Source organism: Barbus barbus (assembly GCF_936440315.1).
Source record: "Barbus barbus genome assembly, chromosome: 36".
Classification (NCBI taxonomy): domain Eukaryota; kingdom Metazoa; phylum Chordata; class Actinopteri; order Cypriniformes; family Cyprinidae; genus Barbus; species Barbus barbus.
Window position 1 is genome coordinate 10,909,035 of NC_136714.1, and position 26,855 is coordinate 10,935,889.

Here is a 26,855-nt window from a genome sequence, read left to right on the forward strand (position 1 = left end):
CCCTGGATGTCACGTTTGCCTCTATATTTAAATACCACATGTATCACAAGACCTTGCATGAGCATACCAGGATGTCACACTGTTCTGTTACTATCTTGGTCCTTCTCTCCCCTTTTATTTTCACTGTTGTCAGTGGAAAAGGGAAGTCATACACTGAAAATATATGTGCTTGTTATATGTGAAGTTTTAAGGGCAGTTGTTTCCTATCAGTGGGTTTTACAATCTTTTGCTATGCCAGGATTTACCAGGTGGCCCAAAGGCGAGCCAGACACAGAACATAGCTGGACACATTATGATCCAGAACTGTCTATCATGTCATTCTCTCAGCTCCTCAACACATCAAGCTGCCCAAGTGAGAACTCGGAAGTGAGAGAGGAAGACTGCCAAAACGCAGACTGGCTTCATATTAGTATTCCTGTTCCGCTGGCCTCATTTAACTACTGTTTCACATGCACTCAGGGTCAAAAACAAAGCCAAATACACTAACCGCACAAACAATAAACAATGCGGCCTGTGCAAAACACTTCCATTGCAGCCAAAACACTGAAGTGTGCAAGGGTGGGGCAGTGTTTGTTAGACTGATGTTGGAGCACTGATAAAAGCTTTATATTCAATGTTAAATGCAAACATAATTTTTGTTAAAGCATAAACATATTTCTTTTTACTGTCCCGAGTTGGTCTCACCAGCTTGATCAAGAAGGAAGATGGTACCTATATATAAGAGATCATCCAATAATTTTGTGGATTTTCCATGTGCTGCTAACTGAGATCATTTAGATCATATTACAACTAAACTTTTAACAATAGCTAATGACTTTTATATTTAATCGTCTCCTGTTATGTAAAAAACAATCAGTCAGTAATTAAAGTAATTGTCTCACTTTACCTGCTGTCCCATTTTGGCTTATACGATGATTATTTTTTATTAATAAAATAAAAATAAATCATTTATTCACTTACTTGTTAGTGTATTTATATTTAATTGTGTCCCGATATTTAAAAGACATTCAGTAGTGAATAGTAACTGACTGACTTTACCTGTTTTCCGATTTTTGCTTATATATATATATATATATATATATATATATATACAGTATACAACAATATATATATTGGCAATTTATATGAAAAAAAAATCATAAATCACAAACTTTCTGTCATTTTATTAATTTACTTTAATCGGTATGTCAGTAATCGGATGTCCCATTTTTGCTATTATAAGTATTATTTTATTTTTATTTGTTATTATTTTATTATCATTATTATTGTTGTTGTTGTTCATAATGATTAATATTCGTAATGATGAAGACAATCCAGATTATGTTCTGGTGATTTTAAATGTTACACTTAGATAATTATATAACCACTCTACAAACCACAAATAAGTATTCTAGTAAGCAAATACAGACTCCTACTACATATCCCAGAATCCTTTTCTACCTATGCGTCACGCAGTGACTGATTAACCGGAAGAGACGTCATTTCTAGAAGGCGAGTAAGAGGTACTGAGTAATTGTTTTTATCTAATATGTAGCGTTTAAAATATAATTTTCATACTTCTTGTAAATATCAATGCGATTGAAAATGAAACTTTTCAAATAATGCATTCGTGCTTGCCAAGTGCACAGCGGGTGAAGTGAAATCAGGCCTGTTAACACATGCTAATAGTGTTGACTGATATTCACGTACATTTAGCTGTATATGGTTGTACAAACCGTGTGTATTTTAGACCTGGCAGTCTGAAAAGAAATGGACATACTGTCATTTTATTAATGTAGCCTAAATGTATGATCATGTTAAATTGTTTTGCAGTGTTGGACGTGAATATGACTTGAGATCATTTACATTTACTTTACTTAAATACAGTTTAGGTTGTGGTGACGGCACAGCTCCAGATGGAGATGGAGTCTGAGACGCTCTCAGCCACCATGGCTGACACCTTAAAAGTGTCAGAGACCAGAGAAACCACCACAGACCCTGAGGAAGACTGTTTCTATGACTGTGAGGACACGTTGTCTGGAGAAGTTGGACACACTGATGTTAAACGCACAGAGAGTGAGCACAGAGACAAGCTGGAGTCAGATGACAGGACAGAAAATGAAAGAATAGAAAACATGGATGGTGCTGACCGGTTGTGTTCGGATAACACGTCAGAAGAGGATTCTGAAGGGCACGAGGACAGTTCGGCTGAAAAGAGACACGACTCATTAACAAGAGACCTGGATCCTGAGAAAGACAATGATGAGGAACAGGAGAGATGGGAGAGGTTTGAGGAGAGCGATGAGCAGAGAGAAGACGACTCTGATTCAGAATTTAAAGAGGAGACTGTCAAGGTGAACGAGTATGATGAGGAATACCTGCGTGAGCTGGAAAAAGACCTGACGGAAGAAGAAAAAGAGGTGAGCATTATTACCCAATTGTTATTTTTCATGTCCTTCAAAATCTACAGTTCTGGCTGTACCATATTTCACACCATTGATATTCTCACTTTTTTTTCAAATTACAGAGCAGAAGAAAGGAGAGTTTAGAGCTGAAGGAGAAGGGCAACACACAGTTTAAGAGCGGAGGTAAGACAATCCCACAGTCAGGGATAAACAGGATTCCTGCTCTTCATCCAATTAAAATAGTTCATAAAATATTACATCATATATATTCAATATTTATTAACCCTCATGTTATTTACTTGTATAATTTTTTTAAAGACATTTTGAAGAATCTTTACACAGCTCTTCTTTTAGACACTGACACGTCATAGACGCATATGTCAAGCTCCATAAAAGACGAAAGAAACACAACAACAACAACAATATTAAAACTTAGTATAGATTGTCTGTGCAGCTTGTTTGGTGATGAGTTTTAGGCTCAAGGTCTGCATTTAAAGTCACACCAGAGGTGTTCAGCTGGGATCAGGCTTTCTGCAGACCAGTCAAGTTCTTCCACACTGACTCAATCATTAATTTCTTTTTGAACCGTGCCTTATACACAGAGGCACTGTCATGTTAGAACAGAAAAGGGTCCTGTCCAACTGAATATCATTATATGCTTAAACATTAAGATTTCTTCTCATGGAAATTACTAAAGTAGTCAAAACTGTTCATTAGAAGGGGGTGACCCATTACTTTTGGCAATATAGTGTATATTAAAGTAGATTTTTTAAAAGTTACAACAAAATTTCACAATTTTTACTGTATAATAAATGCAGCCATTGTGAGCATAAGAGGCTTACCAACCCCAAACCATTGAGCACTAGTCAAATCAGATGCCTTATGATGGCACACCAAAATGTAAATAATTGTACATACACAATACTGTGAAAATCAGTGAATAACAACTTGATTTTAGTCTGTTCTTTACTAATTTTATAATATAACTTTGTATGTAGTGGACATTTATAACTTTTCTTGTGTTTTGATGTGATCAAAATGAAACGATATGCTTGAAGATTCTTCACAATTTAATGTGCTACAACAAATACCCATATATACATGTTTGGAAAAACAAGAGAGTGAAAAAATAATGACATCTTTCATTTTAAGCTAAACTATCCCTAATGTTTATCGCATTGAGGCGGTATCATAGATTTGAAAGGTTGTGTTTGTGAATGAGCTTCTGACATGTCGTTGTTTACAGAGCATGTAGAGGCTGAAGAGTCTTACACTGCTGCTCTGAAAGTGTGTCCTGTGTGCTACAGTAAAGAGAGATCCATACTCTTCTCTAATCGAGCTGCTGCACGCCTGCATCAGGTGAACTTTGGGTGTTTTGTGCAGATATAGAATGCATGTTTTTTTTTTTTTTTTTTTTCTGAACACATTTTGTCACTATGAACTATTGTTTAAATGTTCTCTGAAGACACAGTGTTTGCTTACTGTACTACACCAATGTAGAAATAGCATAACAATGTATGCATATGATTATAAGAGTACTTTTTTGTATGCATATGATTATAAGAGTACTTTGACTTGATAATTTAGCATTTTAGAATATGTTGGAACCAGTCCAATTAAATAAGATTTGATACGATCATTACTTTGAGTGTTGAAATTAGATTTTTCTTCTAGTGTTTTTGTACATAATTATTCAAATATTCCTTTATTCATAGTTTTGCATAACTTTATTCATAATTTTATCTGACAGGATAAAAAAGACAGTGCTATCAGTGACTGCTCTAAAGGTGAGAGAATATCCTGCACACATTGTGTTCTGTATCTAGAGAATGTACACGACTCACAACACACTATTTTTATGTTGCGTCTCTGATGTATATCTTAATTTCCTTTTCCTGTGGAAATGTAATTTGACATTTGAATTACCATGACACAAAGGCATTTGAGAGTGTATTGTCTTGTCTTCCACAGCCATAGAACTAAATCCAAATTATGTCCGTGCCATTCTGCGGAGAGCAGAACTCTACGAGAAGACAGACAAGCTTGATGAAGCTCTAGAGGACTATAAAAATGTCTTGGAGAAAGACCCGGGCATCCCTGCAGCTAGAGAGGCCTGTATGGTGAGCTGTTCTCAGGGTTTTTGACTCCAAGGCCTCCGCTGTCCACAACAACACTGCCTGTTACTGTGAACTACATATTAGGGTTCCCATTCTTTTTAGCCAATGATTTTATACATCACTTTTCCAATTATTAATGATTTACCAGTTAAGGATTACTAAAATCATGAAATGATTACCGTGGACTTTTCCAGGTCTAGAAAACAAACTTTATTTTTTTTTTTTAAATATGTCTTTTCTCATATATCAATGTTTTCCAAGATCATGGGAATCCTGGTTCTTTAAAGTAAAAAAAATTAAATAAAACTTGCTTAGCTTATTTTAAAGCCTGTTTTTGCCTTATTTTAAATCATTTTAAGTCATGTTGAGGCCCACTTGGAAGTCTTCTGAGGCCCCCTAGTGGGCCTAGGCCCTTTCTTGAGAGCCTCTGTTCTACATGATTATCATTTAAGCGATAGTTCACCCAGAATGAAATTACTCGCCCTCATGTCGTTCCAAACCCATGAGACCTTCATTCATCTTCAGAACACCAAATATATTATTTTTGATGAACCTGCATAGACAGCAATGCAACTACCACGTTCAAGGCCCAGAAAGGTTCAAGCCCATTTAAGCTTGAATATGTCTATAATCTAATGCATGTGTTGCATTGTCATTTGAAAATTACATTTGTCTGATTCATTTTAATATTTCATGATCTCAAATCAACAGCCTCAAATATGGTGTTTTGTGCACAATGAATGAATGAAAATGTAGTTTGAAACAACTTAAGAATGAGCAATTGAAACTGATTGAAACTTGAAAAATTAAACTGAAACTTTTTTTTTTTTCCTTTTAAGAAATTGAGACTCTGGTTGAGTTTTTCTATTTCTCTTTCACAGCGATTGCCACGGCAAATTGAGGAGCGAAACGAGAAGCTGAAAGAAGAGATGATGAGTATGATTACATTTTCTTATAAAAAGTGTATTGTGATTATTTTGACTCGTATTACAATTGTGACATTTCATATAAAAACGTTCTCTATTGCTACCTCTGAGACCTCTGAGGGAGGTCACTCTTGGGTTCACTCTTTAACCAACTTTTCTTTAATCAACTAACACTACAAGTTACAATACAAATATTGGCATCTTAAATTATTCTTTCAATGTTCAAATCCTCAAGCTTTTATTTTTGTCTTATATTGGAGAAATAAGGTAAACTTTTGTCCACAAAAATGTTGGAAATTATGCAAGTTTGAATAAAGTGAACCTAGCACACATTGTGTTCCCAAATGCAATAAAAACAATAAAATTGCAGCGTTTGACTTGATAATCACAATATTCTGAATACTTCAGCACACAAAAGCACATGTAACCCCCCCCCAAAAAAAATAAATAAATAAAATGAAATTAGTATGCATGACTACACTGTAATTTAGCAACACTCATAAGGCTGCAGAAAGGGTGAGTGCTTCAGTGCAACAGTGCTCTTCATTTTGAAGGTTGTCTGGATAAAAGGCACACAGTTGCTATTAAGCATATTGCTCTTAGAAAGTTCTAGCCTGATCCATTAATTAGTAGGTTTCAAAGAGTTCTTTCAAACTGAAGAACCTTGGATTGAAAAAAAAGCCCTTGTTGCATAAATCATATTTAATGCAGTCTTCCTGAATTTTCCATTTCCACTAGACCATAAATTGCACTGCATTGAGACAAAGGCTTGCATTGAGACAAAGGCTGTATGATAATTGGCCACACTCTATCATTTTAGTTTTAAAAATGCTTCATGAAAATGCTTCAAAAAAAAAAAAATTCTAAAACAACAGCACAGTCATGAAACTGCAGTTACTGGAGTGACTGATAAATGCCAAAATATTTCTTGTCATAATTCACATTTATTATTATTATTATTAATAATACATTATCTATTTTTAGCTGTTATTTTAATTCTTATGTTTAATAATTTTGTCAAAATGCAGAATGGTTATAAATAACAATAACATTAATAATAAAGGTGATAGAATAATAATAAGTTATATATTTATAAACTTAATTCTAATGTCTAAGGATTATTTTATTACTATATCAAAAAGAGAGAAATTATTAAAAACAACAACGGTTTATATATCAATTATCAGACAATGAAGCATTAATAAGTTGGTATTAATATTGGTCAAGCTGATCTCTAATAAAATAGAAAATTAATCTGTTTCTCTAGTAGACATTTAAAGCTATAACTAAGTAGTGTAGCATTGATTTGCACAGTTTTCTGGTTTTGCATTACTGAGTCTTTCTCAGAGCACATGCTGGTTTTGTCTGTTTCAAGGTATTATTAATAAATGTTGCAGGCACTGTATGTTTCCTCAAAGGATCAGATTTCCAGTTTGAGGTAAAAACTGTTGCTGTCAGGCTGAATTTCCTGCAGTTCACAGTGAGGGTGTTGCTGCTCAATACTTCATATTGATCTCACTGCAGTCCAGTCACAGAGACAAAGCTCTCCACAATCACTTTATACCTTTAGACTCTTCAACCTTTTTTCGGACCAAGGACCCCTTTGTGGTAGAGAGTTGGAAGCAGGGAGACCCCCCTTACATTTTGCATAAAATTAAGTGTTGTATTTAAAGCCTAGCCTATGAAACAGCACCATTTAGTACCATATTCATGTATTTACACACTTTATTATAAGGCTTCAATTGATTGCAACTCTAATAACTTGTTCATTATTGATGTAGAGTCATGTCATACTTTACATTTACATTTTATTTAATGTATTTTAGTGTAGGAGCCGGGAGGGATAAACATTTTGACCAGCTTTTAGCTGTTAATATAATTTTGTTCAAAGAATATTTTCTTTTTTAAGAAATTCATTCTTAAAGCATTTATTCAGGAATAATTCGTTAAATCGATCAAATCTGACATATAAGACATTATTACAAAAGATGACACTTTCAACATGTTTTTTCTTGAAAACCAAATCAGCAAATTAGACTTTTGAAGGATCATGTGACACTAAAGATTGGAATAATGGCTGCTGAAAATTCAGCTTTGCCATCACAGGAATAAATTACATTTTTAAATATATAAATGTAAATATATTTTACAATATTTCAGTTTTTACTGAACGTATAAAGGCAGTCTTGGTCAGCAGTTTTTTTTTAACTACCTGTTAAAGACCACTTCTGTATTCATAGCTTTTTGTTGTTGGCAGATCATTTATTTGCCATCTCTTTTTCTTCTCAGGTAAGCTGAAGGACTTGGGCAACATGATGCTACGACCCTTTGGTCTCTCCACCTCCAACTTCCAGGTTAACCAAGACACCAACACAGGATCCTACTCCATTAATTTTGTTCAGAATCCCAATAACAACAACAGATAGCTATTCAGAGCCGTTTTATAGAGTGGCACAACAGTGAACTGCCCCAAGTGTCAAGTCACTCTCTGACTATTCAATATATGCCCAGTCTGCAGTCTTCTTTGATATAATGTAAAGCTGTTTTTCCATTGATCAATTGAATTATCAGCTCATGTCAAGTGGTTTTTGATTTTTGGGGAACTTGTAAGCCTGTGTTATATAGATAGTTTTTTGGCATGCCAGAATGTTACATTTGCTGTGACGCTGGTGTCAGTGATCCAGACTGTCAATCATGAGCAATGAGATAATAGGCCTTCATCACTTCACCCTTCCCTGCGTTCACATTAAACCAGCGGATCCTGCGTGCATTGTCTGTTGTGTAATTTCTTGGATGTGATTAATACAGCATGATTTATTACTAAAGAATACACAGAACACACAGCTTGGTACAAGGCAAAAAACAGGTTTAATTTAATAGAGATGTACATTTAATACAATAATAAAACAAATTTACGCCCACGACCACCATCTTCATATGTATAGTCGGGAGAACGCACCGATTGTACTGAAACGCACATATGTACAACAGCGAGACTGAAAGTGTGAGCACGTCAAGCAGCTGTTTCTCGCTCGAAATTCCCTTTTTACAGGCCTCAGGTTGAGCGTGTGCAATGAATAATGCTAACAGGAAAACCTTGAAGCAAAGACTGAGACATAGAAAAGATGTGTTCTTACTGTCATGTTCGACTTATAATAAGAAAATAATTTATAAACGGAGGGGAGCACAAAAAAAGTGGGTCGGTGTGATTTGTAACGGTGTACAGATTGCATTGATCAATGAATGTGTGGTGTGCCACAGAGTGGAAAACTTCAAGCTCTCTTCAGAACAGTCTAGACTGTATTAAGGCTCAGAATTTCTCAATATAAAGGAGCACAGATGCTGGGAAAGAACACAGGGATTTTATCTAAGACTAGAAGCACAATAAGATCCAATCTTCGGTCATTGTACTGTGAAGCATAGCACATGCAATATTTATTGCATTTTTACATCAATTTTTATTTTATTTTATAAGTCATCTCTTTCATTACAAACACTTAAAACCCTGCTTTAACGTGTGCTGGATCACCACCTACAATCCACAATGGCCGTAACTCCCCTGTGCTGTTCAGTATTTGCAAGTGTCCTTTCACATGCTTTAAACAAAAGCCTGCGTAAAGAAAAATCTGGTTTGAAAAATTCATTTCAGCATGACGGATCGGGAAATAGGTGGAGTCTTTAATTCATTGTTATAAATATATAATTATTTTCTTAAATAAAATAATTTCTCCATTACACCTGCTTCTCCAAATGTGGATGGCTCCTCTCATCTGACTGGCTCTTGACCAATGGCAGTGCTTTGGGCAACGGACCAATCAGCAGCCCTTCAGAGTTGCAGCACTGGGGAAGGGGGGAAAAAAACAAAAGATGGTCAGAATTAAACTCAAACAGGATTATTAAATTATATTAAAAAGAAAACTCTATACACTTTGAGAGTTAATGTAAGATTCTAAGATCTTCAAAAAAAAAAATTATCCCGTGTAACCTATATTTTAGCATCATCCACTGCTAATAATAGAAATTAATTCACTTTTCAGAAATTGCTTAATTTCAGTTATCTAATGTTTAAAGAGAAAATCAGCTTCTAACTGTATTGGTACAGTGGGCCATTGCACTAACAATAACAGAGAATAATAACACTGAAGTTCAGGCATATTCTTTTTGCTTTGACACAATTTACATTGTTAAAAGCGATATATAAATACAGGCGACTTTCATCTACGAAAAATGATTGATTTGCTTCCTGGTCCATAACTGACATTATTGGTTCACAGAATTTCACAAAGTCTCTAGAAACAAATGAGCTGATAAGTGTGTTATTATTTTTTACATTTTCAATTTGCAGATGAATATTTCCTCATATGAAGCCAGGTAGGGTAACTAATTTTCTTTCAACATTTGATGTTTCTTCCATGTATTTTCAAATCAAATCAAACATATTATAGAATTAAGGTCTCTTTACATTAAAGTGTCATGTCATGCATAACTGTTTTTCCATTGTAATGTCAGATCATATAAATCCAAGAAAACGTGGACGCTGAAAACATGAAGACAAACTCACACAGCAGAGATCCGCTGAAATGTCAAATCACTAAAACTATTTGACAACCCTGTGTATCTTAATTTATTTACTGAATGATGTGTAATTACAGTCTGGCACATTTTGGTTCAGTCTGCCCTACGGTTTTCTCATCTGTTTGCAGGTATGAAAATCTGTTCCATTTTAGTTCATTGCGAAATGACACTAGTTTGGTTGGGCTGTCAAGTGAGTTTTTCTTTTGTTTTTCATTTGAGAAACATGGAAAAACAGCTTTTCCCAAAACAGGGTTGTGCACTAGGCTACACCGGAGACAAATATGGTTTTGGAGTGAGAAATGGTATTAAGAAGATAAAATATGAAAATAATGACGACTAGATAAAATTCTTGAAGTTCACAGTTTATTTATATACTCTTAAAACATCAGAAAACATGTACACAATATCTTCAACTGTTACTTTTTTTTCAATGGTTTTACAGCATTCTCTGACCTGCAAACAGATAGAAATAATAAAAGTAAAAAATAAAATGCTGAAATGAAAAAGCCAACCACCAAAATAAATACCATTTTTACTCCTTTACGCAAACCTCCGTCAGTCAGTCAGTGTGGCCTACCAAGCACTGGTTTTTGTTTTTCCTCAAGTCATCAATCTCTACCTGCTAAAGTCATATGTGGAAAGCCCAAGATATCTTACAGTATATCGCTTCTCAGATGTGTAAATATAACTGGACAGTTTAAGATGCTTATGGATATGCAATGCAAGGACATAACCATGATTACAGACAAGAAAAAATAAAAAAGAGATAATGCTCTTCCACACAAATAAAATCACTGGTTCTCAGCATTGAAATAAGATCCAAGCCATTCATCTTCAGTTCAGTCAGGCAAAATACATTTTGAACAATTTACATACAAGACCTTCAGCCCTATTTTGCAAATAGTGAAATGACAGAAAATAAAGTTAAGGCACAACAAATAAATTTAAAAACACAATCCTTAGCAAAACATTTCAGATGAGAGAATGAATACTGGAATCAGAACAAATCACTGAACAACTAAACCAGCCAGAGGCCCATAATTATGATGAACATATTCACACATATGAGAACTGCTGCCTTGTGCGCCAATGCCCCACTTTGCAGCGGGACACCTCAGTTGACAAGTGTTTTCATTGAGTTACTTAATGGAACTCATTTTAAAAGAGTTTTGCATTCCACTGCAGCTACATCAAAACTTAGGTTTGCCTCTCGATGTGATATGCCTAAATTGGACAAACATATGGAGCCATACAAAAGGTGCTCATAAATCCATTTAACACGTATGCACTCCCACATTCATGCAAAAATGAAGTCGGGTTGGCTGAGTAACAGGAACATTTTCGCCATAATCAGACGTATAAAAAGCAGTCTAAGACGCAAACATGTGACAACGGCAGGAGGGAGCAAAACAAGTGGAGAAAAAGAAAAAGAAGCTGCGAACAGGGCAAGTAGATTAGGGAGGAATGAGCTTGAGAAGCAGATGTTGTAGCTGCGAGGGGTGGGGAAAGAGGACGCACAGACAGGCTGGCAGGTTTCTCCGTGTCTGAGGTGGTACTCTCTGCGTTTACAGAGTCGCTGTGCTCTCCTCACAGTGGCACTTGAGGTGACTTCGGCTTACAGGCACCTCCCCCGTAACAGCAGTGCGACTGGCCGCAAAGCCAAGGCTGGCCAAGAGCCACACTCAGATCAACAGCCGTCTGCTCAGATCACTGCACTTGGATTAGTTGTCTCAGAACATCTGAGAAAGATCAGCACCAATTAAGTCCCTTTTTCTACCTGAGCGAGGCACTACCCAGCAAGGTCAACTTTGTTACACAACTTCCACGATAAAAGAAAACAATTCAAGGATGGCCTAAGTGAAATCCAAGACTCGAGTTCATGTAAGGGAGATTGGACATAAGGACTCTGACGTCTAGAAACACTGTAGTGATAGAAAATGCAGCAAGAATCTGAACCTATAACACTTTCTCTGATCATCCAAAAGGAAGTATTAACTGTGCTAAATTAGGGATTCAGATTAAGTAGCAGTCGACCAGCCACTGTTTAGTTGGTTTGAGAATGGGTTCAAGCAGACATTTTAATTTTCTCACATGCCTAATTCTTTAGCCCAAAGCTAATCAAGCTAAAAAAAAACTAAAAAAAAACCTCTTTTCATGTTTACAGGGACCTTCGACAGCAGGCATTGACCAAGAACAACTAAGTTCAAGGCAAACAAATATTGTTACCACTCAAGAACCCATAAAACCTTTTCCTAAAAATCTCCATCATCTGTTTTCAGTATAATAAATGTATGATGATATGACAAGATCAAAAGACTGATTACATAGGGGCTGAACACTAGATACTTGAGATGAGAACCGTTTGCTTTCATTCTCTCAATTCAATGCCCTTCTCTCGCTTTCTCATCGAAAATAAATTAGTCATGGTTGCCTTTTCTGGATTTCACTCTGGAAGCTGACTGGGTACAGCAAAGTTTGAGAGATGTCAGAAGGGGTACAGGGCCAACTCAAATGCCTATTTTTCCTACCTTACCAAGGCACACCACCTCACGTCTCAAACTGAGTTAGCAAGGCTCGGACCTCGGGTGTGAGCTGCTTGGCAGCCTTTGCGGCCTCAGTGATGGCTTTACGATACAGGCCCTTTCTCTTCTTGTCAAAGCGAGACTGGAAGTTTTCTAGAAATGGGGCAAGTTGAGTAATGGCCAGGAAGGAAGTGGTGGGTGACCCAAACCAAGAGACCCGGGCCTCCTGCCTGACTAAGAGCCCATTATCTTTGCGACTCACTGTGATGGCTAGGATGCGGGCGGGCCACCAAGGGAAGCCAAGGATTTTGGCCCAAACAATGTCCCCTACACAAATTGTCTTGCCATCCAGGGCAACACACTTTGTGACGTTTTTGGAAAAGACGGCAGCTTTGAGGGATTTACTGCGCTTTTTTTCATCCTTAGGAGCAGGGGGAGATGCAGAGGCAAAAGCGGAGGATGTGCCAGGGGCAGGGGCCGATCGCAAATCACCAGGAGGGGGGAAGTCAAATGTTTCGGTAGAGCTACACTCAGAGTTTGATGACTTTAAGTCATCTGCACTATCGAAGCTGCACATGGAGGTACTAGAGGAGTCGGGATGGCTGGGGTTAAGGGTCATGTAGACCACTAGATTACCAGCCTTGCTCCCACGCGTCTCCCGCTTTTCCTCCTGCCCCTCCTGATCCTCTGGCTCAGCTTGGGGTTCCCTGTATTCCGGGGCTGGGAGGGGCTCGGTTTGGGCCTGGCTGAGCAGGGACACGATTGCTTTTTCTGGCCTCTGGGGCTCTACAGCTGTGGCGACTTGTCTTACAGAGCAGGAGGAGGAGGAGGAGCGTGTGGAGGTGCAGCGGGGCACGGCTGGTTTAGGCAGCGGTAAACGGCCCCCTCCCGGCACTTTCTCCAAGCAAGGCGGCTTACATGAGGAAGAATTGTTCTCTTCGTTACGGTACCTTTGGGGCTTGATGCGCATCCTGGGTGGCAGGGGGTTGGAACCTGGACCTCCTCCACTGATCTGCTGCAGTCGCCTGGTGAAGTGGACCTTTTGGTGGGCTTCCTGGAGGGCAGCAGCCCTGGTTATGGCCTTGGTGTTCCCGCTACTGCCTGTGACTGTCTCTCTCTGTCTTCTATGAGCCTTGGCCATCTTCAGCACCTCTCGTGCTTTGGAATGGTCAACGTTTTTGCTCTGAAGCACTTTTTTGGCATTGAGCTGCACTCGAGAGTTGGCCGAGGACGTGGTTGTAGTAGACACCCCCTTGACCATTTTGTTCCCTGCAGCTGCACCTTTGACCTGACTATGGCCCAGAGAAGAGGTGTTGGCCGACGACACCCGTACAGCCGAACCCTGCCGTTTGGGCCCATCAGTACCACGGCCCTTCTCGTCAGAACGTGGATCACTACGAGGCCGCTTACCAGCAGCTGCCGCTGCACTGTCATTACGGCGTCTTTTGGCATCGTCACTTCGGCAGTCTGAAATGGGGCCTCTGCGTGTCTCACGCTTGTCCCCTTGCACCACAGCCCCTTTACATTTATCACACAGAACTTGTCTTGGTCGGAGCTTGATGGCATTCATTATAGAAGTGGGCTCCTCTCTATACAGCCTACGCTTGGGCCGCTTGATTTTGCGTGGTAGAGGCTGAGGTAAAGACTGGTTGTAGGTGTCCCTGATGAACAGTGGAGGTGGATAGGGGGCCCCCTCCTGAAACAAAGGAGGTGCTTTTGAGGTCCATGGGTTAGGTTGAGGGTTGGGATAGGGCTGGGGCGCTGCAGGAGTCTCAGCAGGTTCCTTCAGAGGGGCATCCGGAGCATCCGCAGGGTACTTAATGGGGGCATCACCAGATCCTTGAGTGACACCCTTATCTGTCTCTGACTGGAATGCTTCGGTCTTTAGCTGCATAGATTCTGGTTTGTCCTTATACTCTCTCTTGGGGAACACGGTTATAGGAATCCCATAAGGTCCAAACCTGAGGTACAGAAGAGGAGAAACGACTAAGATTAAACTCAATGTGGATGGGGTCTAATCCCTGTTTTCTCAAATCTAAAAAAAAAATTCAAGTATGCACTACTATATTACAGCTACTCATATGCAATAAAAAAATAGATTCATATTTGTTTGTTCTATCATACAACTGAAGAATTACTGTGACGTCTTAAAGCAGGCATTATTTTGCATCAGTCACATTATTGCTCTATTTTTATTTAAATGTCATTTCATCTTGTCGTGTTTGTATTCATGAGATGAGACTGATGATTAACTGACAAAGCAGGGGTACAGATTATTTTTTGCAACAATAATACAGTTCCATACAACAAAGAAAAAGCATGATAGGATAAAATGCCACTTCAGCTGACTGAAATACATGATAGGATAAAATGCCTCCAACTGTAGTGGCTTTAGTTTTCAAAATTACAGTATTCTTTCCTAGTGTAGTATATTTTATTACATTACAATAGTATATACACCTCTACAAAAGGAGGAAGAACAGTCAAGTCTAAAAAATGAACAAACCATTCCTACTTTGTCTGAAACCTGATCTTGTTTGGCTCAAAACATGATATTAGAAGTAACGCACAATGAAGCAACATTGCTAACAAAACGTTATACTAAAACGTGCTTGGATGTCAAAAACAGACACTTGGGCCTGAAAGAACCATTATCTGTGGCAATCACCCTGTTCACAATTTTCATTGTATATCCAATGTGGGTCAAGAAGAACTTACTCCACAATCATATATATTCTGCAAAGTACTAACCACCAAACAGCTTATTTCAGAAGTGAATTGGCACACACTGGTCCAGCTTTAGCTTTAATAAGCACACAAAAAATTCATTTCCATCTAATACACGATACTTATGTGTGTCAAAATTAGATAATTTATATTTTTTATCTATTTTGCATTCCGTCTTGTAGAAAAAGAGAGTGTAAAGAATGTGCCCTGGAAATACTGCCCAATAAAAAAGGGTTGAGTTTGTGATCTGTTAACTGGTAGACGAATATACATTGTACCTAACTTGCAGTAGCTAGCACTAGGAGGGAGTGATCCGACAATCCTGAGATATGATTCTCCCATTAGACGTTTCATTCAGAAACTGGGAATGATCTAATGTTGAAAAATGCAAATGAAGATAGTCTTTAGAGCAGAAGCTAAAAATAAACTGGAGTGGACAGTATGTCTGGCAAACCACTTCAACGCCATGACACTGACTGTTTCAAGTTCACTCCGTGTACTGCGGCTGTTACACCACAGAGGAAGAGTGGGACCTTCAGAAGGAAATTATTCCACACCCAGGACATTAGCTGCTTTTAAACAATTATAGAATGAATAGCCATCTATCCATCCGTCACCACGTCCATCTTGTGTCACCACTTCAAAACATCAGCAATTACACTAACCCATTAAAGAAAAAATGGAAATTGACGAAAGGAAGCTTGAGTTTTTCCCCACACCCTCACAGATGCCTTACTCACAGGAAGCATGAAATTAGCTGAGCTAGTGACACTTTCTCAATTAAGAACATCTTTTTGCTTCTGTTTGAGATTCAGAGCTGTAACGCATTTAATCATTAACATGTTAAACTAAAAAAAAACAATGCTGTGGGCCTTATACGAAGACTTAAGTTAAACTTAAGTGGCAGCATCTGTGACATGCTGTGAAGTACAAAACATGATTTCAACAAACTTTTCAACCAATAATTGTTTAAAATAGTAGTCTGCTATCTATGTCAGGGTTTCCCAAATGGGGTATCGCAAACAACTAGCAGGTTTGTGAGGGAACTACAGGGGTTCCTGAGTTGAGCTAATAATTAAATTAAATGTAAAATTAAAGTATGGACCTTCACGATCATCGCAATACAGCTTAGTGTGATTATCAAATCAAATGCTGCCATTTAATTAAATAACTTAAATTATTAAATATAAATGACATTTAATTAAATAGTAAAGTCTGATGTGTTGCGTTACAGAGTGAAGTGATTCAGTGTTTCCAGCATCTCGGAATGGCTCGGTTCACAGCGAATGCACTGCAGTAAACTCTATAGCAGCATTTGCTGTAAGTTTAAAGTGCAAATGGGAATGCAATGTACGTTACGTTTACTTTATTTACACATTTGCATATTTTCAGACATTTTTGTGCACAATTCTACAGCATTTCAATTGCATTCCACCAAAATAAAAGCTTGAGAATTTATGTTCAAAGCTTCAGGGTTTAGGCATTTGTAAGTGAATTTAAAACAATTATTAGTATTGTAAACTGTGGTGTAAAATAAAGTTACTATTACTAGAGTTATTAATAAAAAAAACATTTTTTTTACATTACAATTGTAATTTACAGCAGTAATGTCTTTCTTGGGGAAAAAAAAGAAGTTAAAAATGAACGTTTTTATTAGGTTTGATTGGGTTCTTAAAACACTAATGTGAATACAATGTGGACTTAGACACTATCACAACTAAAAAGAAATTTAAATAGTTTAGCTAGTTTAAATATATTTTTTTACTTGCATGTCATATGTCATTGGCGTTAGGCTAAAGATGATGGGCATCTTTGGAATATGCCCACTGCATCATTTCAATCCTGTAATGACTGATTGCTTTCGATTTTATGGTTTATCAGCATTGAGAAATTTCTCAAAGTTTCCAGGTGATGTAATAAAAACTTCCTAACAATGTTGCTGCACAAGTTCTTCAGGACACATTCCCTACACAAGAACGTTTCGTGTTGACTTATCGCATGTGAGAATTGAACTGAGAGACTGGAGATCACACTAGAAATTGGGCTCTGCTATGATTCATCCCTGACACCGAGAGAAAAATGTGTGAACGAGGGTGTTGAGACAGACAAGTTGTGGGAGCAATTTGTAGGGTGTTAATCACCAGCATAACACTGCCGCCCCCCCCCAAGTTATTATGATCATGAATACCTAGTTACATGCAGTGGTGGAAATGGGGGGGGGACGCGGGGGGGACGGAGTCCAGGGAGTGAATTTCGAGGGGGGACGGCGTTTCATTTCCAACTGGTTAGATTTATTTGAAAATTAAAATGATTTCTATATTATATCCATTCAGAAGACTACAAAAGCGATCCCAGTTCTGCATAAACCGTAGTGCAGTGCAGACTAAACAAAATGTAGCGGGATATTTGTGTCTATGGTTTGCTGGGCAATGCCGTCTTTGATTGGCCATCAAGAGCAGACTGCAGCCAATGGAAATGCTTCTCTATTGCTGCGCATGCTGCTCCTCACAGCACAGATCCTGACAGCAGACTGCAGTTTGTCATTCATTGTAACAAACAAAGTGTAGAAATAATAGATTCAGTTTGCAGTGTAGAGAGCTTCATTCACTAAAATAGAAGTTTGTGAGATCGCGATGAACTTAATGATTATAAAGAGTTTGAAAATGTGAAATTTAATTAATACAACAGATTTATACATTATTGATTTTATTCAAAAGTTAAAATAAAGTGACTTACATTTTAGGAACACTTGTCTGATCTGTTGAGAACTATTTTGTTGATGAAATAAAGTCACAGCTGAGCCACTGCGCATCTCCAAGCAAACAGCGCTGTTTCGATTATGAATGAATCTTTGTTTTTGAACAAATCTAGTGAGTCAATGATTCAATGACCCATTCATAAAGAAAGTCACTTGCTTCATTCCTTAATGAATCAGCAGTTTGAACGAATCGATTAGATGAATGATTCAGTGACAGACAGGGACTTGCTGCCACCTACTGGGAGTTTCATTTTTAAAGTATCAATTTTAATTGTTTAATGTTTCTGTATTCAATCTCATAACATTGTTTTTATTAAATGTATTAATGCCACCTCTGAGTCTTGTTAAAAAGTCTGTAAATATTCCACATTTGTGCTCTTCTGCTCCGTGCAAAGATTAATTGTTGATGCTGATTTCAGGTCTTCCTGATTGTATCTTATTATTTTAAATGAATTTATTGTTTAATAATGTATTTATTTATTTTTTACAAAAAGTTAATAAATCTAATTTTGGCACAACATATGACATACATTTAATAAAGATAAAAATGGCATTACAAAGGTTAAAAAAATACTTTGAGTCAAACATCACCTTATAATAGTAAGTTTAATTTCTGTCATTGATCAGAAGGTGTTCCTAATTTCTTTATTTATTTTTTTAAGTAGAAGCACTAGTGCTCCTGAAAAGAAACGTAAGTGTTGAGTCCTTAAGAATGTAATGTTACCTTTTAAAACTAATTGAAAAGGTTTTTGCAAAGTGTAAACTATTAAATATAATCTACAAATCATGCAATACTGTACTGCTAAATAAGACGTGTTTTGAGGGCTTAGCTAATCAGGCCAATGAGAGACAATCATTCTAATATTTTATGAAATCATTAGTTCATTTCACTAATCAATATTTTTTTGTTTGTTTTTTATTAAACACAAGAGGTCATTAATAATAATTATATTATAAGATGCACAAATTCAAACACAACGCATCTTTAATTTGGGCAGAATTGCAGGTGCCTGTCTTAATGTACAAGAAGGTTTAGAGAAAATATGACATAAGTTCTTAATAAATGTTTTCATAGATTATAAATGTTTTTATGATAAAATACATCCGAAAGGTAATCTAAAATTACCATTGTTAACCACCCCCCCCTCCCCCTCCAAGTTAGAGTCCCCCCAGTAAATATCGGCCATTTCCACCACTGGTTACATGTTAAAGTCAAGTAGTGACAGCAGTGTCCTGTAATGACAGGCTTCAATGTTTGTGTGTTTATTCTTGTGTAATGTCATTTTTATGGCCTGGATTACTTTCTAAAATTAATCTGTTGCATATCACAGTTTATACAGTTTATTAAAATGTTATTTAGAAAAAAGTAAAGGATGGTGGCCGTTCACACTAAAATAGCACAGACAAAAACAGTAACATTAATAGCTTAATCTTTATAAAGAATAAAGCTATAATCCAAACTATAGTGACAGTTCATACCATGAACTAAAAGATAATTTCTAAACCAATATGTAATGGTGAAGATGCTGTTTATCTTTCTGACAGCTTTGGGAAGCATGCTGGCTGTACAACTGCAATTTCTTTGCACAAATACCGTGTTTACCTTTTCGAAAGGTCCATGAGTACCCCGGAGAAGATCTTCTCGCCCAAGCGAAACGACACCACGAGCGCATCGTCGATGATGTGATCCAGCGTGACTCGCACCTCGGAGCCGAGCATCAGGCGCTCGACGGCGCCGGGCTCCGCCAGACACAGAACCGGGTCTTTCGTCTCCGCCGACTCGCTGTCGGGGTCGCTGAGGTCCGTTTTGAAGCTCTGCTGATGAAGAGGATGCGAGCGCACTTCCTCCGCCTCTGCTGCTGAGATGAGCGACTGATCCACCACCGCTGGAAGTTCTGGAGAGTCCTTACTGGAAACAGTAGAGAAGTCACTCATGCAGCTCTGACCCACCGATTCTCCCAGCGAGGTCTCCTCCGCAGCGGACAGGGAGTCCAGGTGGTCTGAGGGGTGCGGGATGTCATGGAAAGCATCCTCGTGAGTTTTGAGTTCCGACCCGGGAGCAACGGTTGCGGGTTCGGGATCGGGCTGCGTGAAGCCTATGAGTTCACACTCCAGATCGGTAGGATGGCTTGACGCGGGATTGGACTCGTATTCGACAGCCAGAGACAGTCCGGCTTTGGGCTCCGACGGAACCTGAGCGGGAAGGGAATGCAAGAAGACCACAGAGGGCTGGGAGTCTGAGATGGAGCTGGGGAGCAGAAGGCAGGGGCTGGATTCGAGAGCACTGACCTCGTTTGCAGCCTCCACCTTCGGCGAGAAAGATTCCTCGTAATCTGTGCACCTGTAGTCCATGAGCACGGGCTGCTCGGCTGTGCCCAGGTAGCCCCAGGACCCCCCCGTCTCGGTGCGCTCTCCGTCCGCATGGGCAGAGAGGGCTGTTCCCGCGGCTTGAAGGTCCGGCCTTCTGATTTCCATTTGGACCTGGCTGCATTCCTGAACTGCATCCACATCCTCGGGTCGGTGACAAAGCTCCATTTCCGGGACGGAGTGGGCCTCTAGGTCGACCACATGCTCTCCTGGCTCGGGTTCGTAGTCCACCCCGTCCCCCGCTGTTGTTGATGCCGCAGCAGCTCCTGGCTCCGCAGCCACGGCCGCCATTTTCTTTCCGCTTTGCAACTACTACTTGGCCCAGTCCTCCTGATAAGATAAGTGCCCGCCCACTTACAACTACTGACACTTCCCATTGGCTCCTTCAACGTGTGGTTTTCATTGGTTGGCTCATGTTCTTGCCGTTCAGAGGAAATCCCTTGAAACACTATTGTGATTGGCTTCTATTATGTCAATATTCTTTATTATGAAGATACAACTTTGGCGCCACCAGGGGCGATGTTGAGTTGTATATTTAGTTGGTGTGGTCCATTTTTTGTTATTGCCAACTAGTGTCATTAACAAAATCTTGAAATTAAAGTTGAAATTAAATTAAATTAAATTAAATTAAATATATTAGACGAAAGATAAAAAAAAAAACAGGAACGAAAATGAGATGTTGATTTTACAACTAATTGATTTTTTTAAGTTTAATTATTACACATGATTATACATTCATTATATATGTATTATACTGTATATGTATTCACATACATTATGTATACATTCGAATATATTTTAAGATCTTGCTAATTACCTATAAGGCCCTGAATGGTTTGGCACCTCAGTATTTGAGTGAGCTCTTATCGCATTATAATGATAGTCCTTCACGTCCCCTGCAATCTCAAAACTCTGGCCATTTGATAATACCTAGAATATCAAAATCAGCTGCTGGTGGGAGATTGTTTTCCTATTTAGCTTCCCAAACTCTGGAACTATCTACCTAACACTGTTCGGGAAGCAGACACACTCTGTCTGTTTAAATCTAGATTAAAGACCCATCTCTTTAACCTGGTTTACACATAATACACTATCACATTTCTATAATTCAGATCCGTTAAATGATTGTTAGGTTGCATTAATTAGGTCAACTGGAACCGGGAACACTTCCCAAAACACCTGATGTACTTGTTACATTGTTAGAAGAATGGCATCTACGCTAATATTAGTCTGTTTCTTTCTTATTCCGAGGTCACCGTAGCCACCCAGATCCAGACTGTATCCAGATCAGATGGTGGATCAGCACCTAGAGATGACCTCTAGAGCCAGGACACAAGCCACAGAGACTGATCCCCAGTGAAGACCCTGTCTCCAAGACGGCCATCGGGACAAGACCACAGGAACCAGATGAGTCCTTTGCACAATCTGATTCTGCTTTAGCCTAGATTTAAACGGCTGATTTTGTCTGGCCAGAGGAGAATGACACTATTTCGACAAACTATTTCCCCGTCTAAATACTGTAAAGCTGATATAAAGCCATGTAGCTTTATATCAAGCCAATGTAAAGCTGCTTTGACACAATTTGCATTGTTAAAAGCGCTATACAAATAATATTGACTTGACATAATAATAATAATAATAAAATAATATAAATGTACTAAAATGAAAACCGAAATTACAAAATTAAAAACTATTTCAAAATATGAATACTATAACATATTCCCTCAATGTCACTATGTCATGTAAGTGAAACACTCTCTGAAAATTTGGGTTTTATTAAAATTTATAAATGTGTTTTTTATTCAGAATGGTTCATAGAGTAATGAACTATGAACCATTTGGTTAATGGATAACTTCACTTGTAAAATGTAGCTATTTAATGAGCTAAAGTGTGGTATTGATTCATAAAAATTTTAATGTGCGCCAATGCCATCTAGCTTTCAGAAGTCTTTTGCATATTTGATAAGCTCATCTTAATCAGCGGCTACATGTCATTGTATAGTCAATGACCTACTGATCATCAGTGCACTGACCTTTCACCTTTCCTCTTGTCTGATAATACTTCCTCTTTTATCCTGTGAAGAGAAAGCTCAGCTGTAAGGAGTCGCTACATTGAATGAACTCCTCTAAAGAGGACTTGATTTGAATTTCTCTGAAAATGAAAGTACATCTTGCACATTTTCAGAATGGTTTAAGCTTTCAGGTCTGAAGAACAGTTCAACTAATTGGTAAATGTTCTGATTTCACGAAGAAACTGCAGGCAATCAGATGTCTTTGCAAAAGTAATAAAAGTAATTTGTCACCATATAATGTTTCAGCATGACACATTTATTGTCAAACCGAGAGACATTTGAAAAAGAATGGTGGTATTATAAAAGTTTATGTTTCACTATGTGGTTTTCATTCATTAAACTCTTCTTTTGGTGAGTATATTGTGAAGGACACAGTTTAACGAGTGTTTTGCAATCATACCATATAATGTAAGTGAATATGCTTTTCAGGGAGCTATGACAAGTACCCGTTTGTGTCATTTAGTAAGCAGGGGTTTACCAGTCTGTTTGCTAATATAGCAGCTTTCCATTAATCCATTCAATAGAGTGCAATAAAATATTTTTTATTTGAAACTGCAGTTAATACAAAATCATTTTTACATTGTATTATGCTGTTGTAGCTACATATTCATGACAAAAGTGAAGAAAAAAATCTTCCTTGCGGCACTATATCCCATGATAGACCTCAACTTCACTGATAATAATATCTCATCATCAAATGACCTTTTGATGCTTCAGAAGTGCCTGTTCCCCAAGAATCAATGCTTTCAGAGGTGCTAGCTCTGGAAATGAAAAAGAGAGCTCATGTTCTGATCTTGCCTTTATCTCTCTTCAGTTCATCATTCTGCTAGATTTGTGTGTGGTAGAGATCTTTGAAGCTGAAATGTTATCTGTAAATCTCAACATAAGACTGGAGAGAAAAATGAAAACGTAAGGCCAAGGGGAAGGGAGATGATGCAATGAAAGCTGTATTCTATGGGAAACTAGCAGAGGTTTATGTGCTGAAGGGCACTGGCCTGTGGCACAGCTTTACCTCCTTTTAAACTTACAGACAGTTTTAAGACAGTTCATCTGATTACAGCTTTTTAATCGATTCATTTTAAGAACACTCCAGACAAAAATGAAAATTTCTTACACTCAACCTCATGTGGTTCCAAACATGTATTTCTGCGGAAACACAAAAGAAGAGATTTTAAATAACATTGGGAACCCAACAACACTGCAGCCCTTTGATGTTCCACAGAAGAAAGTAGATTTTTTTTTAGAATTTTGGATAGAAAAGTCAAAATAAAGAATAGCATATCCTGATTTATTTATTTTTTTCTCTTAGTTAAGTTTTCTAGATGATTTGTTTGAAAGATTTCAGTGAGTATGAATCACTATTTACTGGAACATATACTGTAGTTCAGTCTGACATATAAAGAGCTTTCTATCCTTTCAAAAGCAAGGTCAAGGCAGATGGCCTTCAGTACTGCAAGCATCAGACTCGACAGCTGCAATCTAAAACCGGTTTTGTAGCTGGTTCATTACAAGAGATACTATGGTAGTCTGCACAAATGGGAGATATTGCTATATTACTCCCATTAATCATCTGTTTGTCATGAATATTGACTGTATAGATGGCAAGTGCTATTTCCATTATATCCAATGTTGTGTCACTGTACACAATGTGTTGGAAAAGATTTTAAGCATGAATGATTATCCTTCATTGCCCATGTACGGTACATCATTGCTACCCAGGTAACCAGCCGTGGGGTCATGCACTTGATGACTTGTGCTTTTGTGAGGCCATCGTAAAAGTTTATGGCTTGGTTATGCTGATGGTGTGCCCATAATGTCATGAAAAAAGAAAAAAGAGTTGAAGATGGGTAGGGTATATAAGAGCAGGTAACTTCACCCTTCAGTACCTCAGCTCTCAGCTTGCTCTTCTTCTCTGCTCAACAATCAACGCCCAAACCATGGCTTTCAACGGAAAGTGGGAAACCGAATCTCAGGTTGGATACGAAGAGTTCTGCAAACTGATTGGTAAGCTGCAACTTTTCAAACAAATGATTTTTGATGGTGAAAGCACACTCTTAAAAATAGAGGTTCTTTATTGGCACTTATTGGTCCATGAAGAACATTTAACATCCACAGAACCTTTCCATTGCACAAAAGGTTCTTTAGAATACCAAAATGTTCTTCACTCAAAGAAAACCCCCCTTTATTTTTAAGAGTGCAGTGGAAGAGATTGTAATTCAAACGTGAAATGATGATTTATGAATTGCTATTACTTGAGAATTTCTGGCTGCACTTCCATGCACTTAATCCAAAAGGTTGCTCTAGTTTAGACTGTCCTTGTACTATAAATGGCTTTGGACAAGAAAATGTTGTGCGACATGTTCTGGTGTGTTTGCATCTCATTTGCAAGCATGTCTTAAGCTAACCCGCCTGAAAAAAACTAAAAAAAAAATCTATGTTTCCATTAAGAACCTTTAATATTCATGGAACTTTTCCATTGTACAAAAGACTCTTAACAGTGGAAAAAGGGTTGAAATGTTCCTCACATTGAAAAAAGTTCAATGAAAGGTTCCTTGGGAAGCCCATTATGGTTTTTCTATGGCATCGCTGCAAAAATTCCCATTTGGAATCTTTATTTTTAGGAAGACACATTTAAATAAAAAAAATCTACTGGTAAAATTATGGAATAATAAAGATTTTTGAATGTTTCTGAAGCAATTCTCTTTATGCTCACCAAGGCAGCATTTATTTGATCAACCGCAAAGTAAAAACAGTAATATTGTGAAATATTACATTTTAAAATAACTTCTATTTTAATACATTTTAAAATGTAATTTACTCCTGTGATGGCACAACTGAATTGTAAGCAGCCATTAGTGTCACATGATCCTTTAGAAATCATTCTATGCTGATTCGGTCCCCTACACCTCAGGTATCCCTGATGATGTCATCTCAAAGGGCCATGACTTCAAGCTTGTGACAGAGGTCATCCAGAATGGAGATGATTTCACATGGATCCAGTACTACCCAAATAACCATGTTGTGACCAACAAATTCATCGTTGGCAAAGAGAGTGACATGGAGACCGTTGGAGGGAAGAAATTTAAGGTAGGACATCGTAACTTTCATGAGAGATCAGACTGAAGCTACTATGACTTTGACTTCAGTGAGATTCTTAAAGGATAGTATGCATGTGATGAAAACTCACACTTGCATGTCCTCACTAGGGCATAGTCTCCATGGAAGGGGGCAAGCTGGCCATAAGTTTCCCCAAGTACCACCACACATCTGAGATCAGCGGTGGAAAGCTGGTGGAGGTGAGATATCGTGATTTGACTTTGTGAAATGAGTTTCAATGCTTGTACAGTAGCTAAAGTGCTTTTGCTTTGCTTTACAGACCTCCACAGCCACTAGTGCTAGTGGACCAGTTGTTTTTGTACGTACAAGCAAGAAGATCTAACTGCATTATTGAGATAAATGACCCTGTTCTGCTCTGACCTCTCATTTACTTGAATAAAGTGTACGAGCTAAACTGACTAATGTCTCCTGATCTTTCTACTTCATCCTGCTAATGCATCAATAGATTCAATGATGAAATGAGCATCCAATAATGTCACATTATAAAGAGATAAAATATCTAATCAAATCAGAACGATCGCCAGCTGCCTGACCACCACTGGAGGGCAGTTTACACTCCAATCCTGCATGTACCCTGCAGGCCAGTCTCTAACAAAGACAAAAGCATTCATTTTTTTCATGATAACAAAGAAAGCAGGTGGCGGCTTGATTTATCAAGGTACCTTTTTAAGGTATTCTTAAGCAACAACTAAAATGAACATAAGTAAATAAAATAAAATACTGAGATCAATACTAATAGTACATGGTGAGTGTATGGGTACTTGGTTTTTTAAGGCAATTTTTAAGGTTTTTAAAGATTAAGACATTTTTAATTAACAAATAAAAAAATACTGAGGGCAACAGTAATACATCAAGGAGGTGTGGCCTGATTTAAGATATTCTTAAGCAATACACAAAATAAAATAATAAAATAAAATACTGAGGGCAACACTAGTAAAGAAAGGAGGTGAGGTCAACATTCCTAAAAAATAATAATAAAAAAAACTGAGGGTAATACTTTAAAACTTTAATAAAAAAGAATGTGGGGCTTGGTTAAGGCATTTTTAAAACTTAAACTTCAATAAATAACAAAGAAAATAATAAAATATTTTATATGAATAAATAAACTCATTTTAAAATTGTAGCATGTTTAATCATTAACTGACCAAAACACTGTTCATCCTAAATCTCACTATATACAAACAATATGAACTAAATATCCATTTGAAAATTCGGCATGAATAAAGAAATAAAGCAAAAGCAGTCGAGGGCACGCTTCAATTTAGAGGTACCCCCTCCTGGTAATTAAGT

At 37.8% G+C, this 26,855-nt stretch overlaps 3 protein-coding genes across 7 annotated transcripts; 2 read left to right on the forward strand and 1 right to left on the reverse strand.

Annotated features, from left to right (window-relative positions):
- Positions 1–1,444: 1,444 nt before the first annotated feature.
- Positions 1,445–8,348, forward strand: LOC306856140 (tetratricopeptide repeat protein 1-like). Of its 2 annotated transcripts, none has more exons than XM_079395180.1 (8): positions 1,445–1,502; positions 1,867–2,399; positions 2,507–2,567; positions 3,631–3,743; positions 4,135–4,171; positions 4,356–4,504; positions 5,383–5,437; positions 7,717–8,348. In XM_079395180.1, the coding sequence occupies exons 2-8, from the start codon at positions 1,896–1,898 to the stop codon at positions 7,851–7,853; spliced, it is 1,056 nt and encodes a 351-aa protein (XP_079251306.1). In that variant the 5' UTR covers positions 1,445–1,502; positions 1,867–1,895; the 3' UTR covers positions 7,854–8,348. The 2 variants fall into 2 exon arrangements, with proteins under 2 accessions (XP_079251306.1, XP_079251307.1); XM_079395181.1 differs by having other exon boundaries at positions 1,454–1,491; positions 7,717–8,202.
- LOC306856139 (PWWP domain-containing protein 2A-like) lies at positions 8,275–21,013 on the reverse strand. 4 transcript variants are annotated; one of them, XR_013782978.1, is made up of 4 exons: positions 19,613–21,013; positions 13,475–14,485; positions 9,166–9,267; positions 8,275–9,037 (listed from the first exon to the last, which is right to left on the reverse strand). XR_013782978.1 is itself a non-coding variant. In XM_079395179.1 (3 exons), exons 1-3 carry the CDS (start codon positions 20,665–20,667, stop codon positions 9,243–9,245), a joined length of 2,091 nt encoding a protein of 696 aa, XP_079251305.1. In that variant the 5' UTR covers positions 20,668–21,013; the 3' UTR covers positions 9,114–9,242. The 4 variants fall into 4 exon arrangements, 3 of the variants coding, with proteins under 3 accessions (XP_079251305.1, XP_079251303.1, XP_079251304.1); XM_079395179.1 differs by lacking the exon at positions 8,275–9,037 and having other exon boundaries at positions 9,114–9,267; XM_079395178.1 differs by lacking the exons at positions 8,275–9,037; positions 9,166–9,267 and adding an exon at positions 10,355–10,455.
- Positions 21,014–24,243: 3,230 nt separating this feature from the next.
- On the forward strand, positions 24,244–25,909 carry LOC306855661 (gastrotropin-like). The gene is made up of 4 exons (XM_079394454.1): positions 24,244–24,452; positions 25,360–25,535; positions 25,655–25,744; positions 25,825–25,909. Exons 1-4 carry the CDS (start codon positions 24,386–24,388, stop codon positions 25,885–25,887), a joined length of 396 nt encoding a protein of 131 aa, XP_079250580.1. The 5' UTR covers positions 24,244–24,385; the 3' UTR covers positions 25,888–25,909.
- The last annotated feature ends 946 nt before the right edge of the window (positions 25,910–26,855 follow it).

Bases quoted from the DNA above. Each gene is read 5' to 3' on its own strand.
- LOC306856139 (XM_079395177.1), bottom strand. From the start codon at position 20,667: ATGGCGGCCGTGGCTGCGGAGCCAGGAGCTGCTGCGGCATCAACAACA. The intron at 14,486-19,612 runs GTAAACACGGTA...TCTGTACCTCAG, and splicing joins CTCATGGACCTTTCGAAAAG to GTTTGGACCTTATGGGATTC.
- LOC306856140 (XM_079395180.1), top strand. From the start codon at position 1,896: ATGGAGATGGAGTCTGAGACGCTCTCAGCCACCATGGCTGACACCTTA. The intron at 2,400-2,506 runs GTGAGCATTATT...TTCAAATTACAG, and splicing joins TGACGGAAGAAGAAAAAGAG to AGCAGAAGAAAGGAGAGTTT. The intron at 4,505-5,382 runs GTGAGCTGTTCT...TCTCTTTCACAG, and splicing joins CAGCTAGAGAGGCCTGTATG to CGATTGCCACGGCAAATTGA.
- LOC306855661 (XM_079394454.1), top strand. From the start codon at position 24,386: ATGGCTTTCAACGGAAAGTGGGAAACCGAATCTCAGGTTGGATACGAA. The intron at 25,536-25,654 runs GTAGGACATCGT...TGTCCTCACTAG, and splicing joins TTGGAGGGAAGAAATTTAAG to GGCATAGTCTCCATGGAAGG. The intron at 25,745-25,824 runs GTGAGATATCGT...TTTGCTTTACAG, and splicing joins GCGGTGGAAAGCTGGTGGAG to ACCTCCACAGCCACTAGTGC.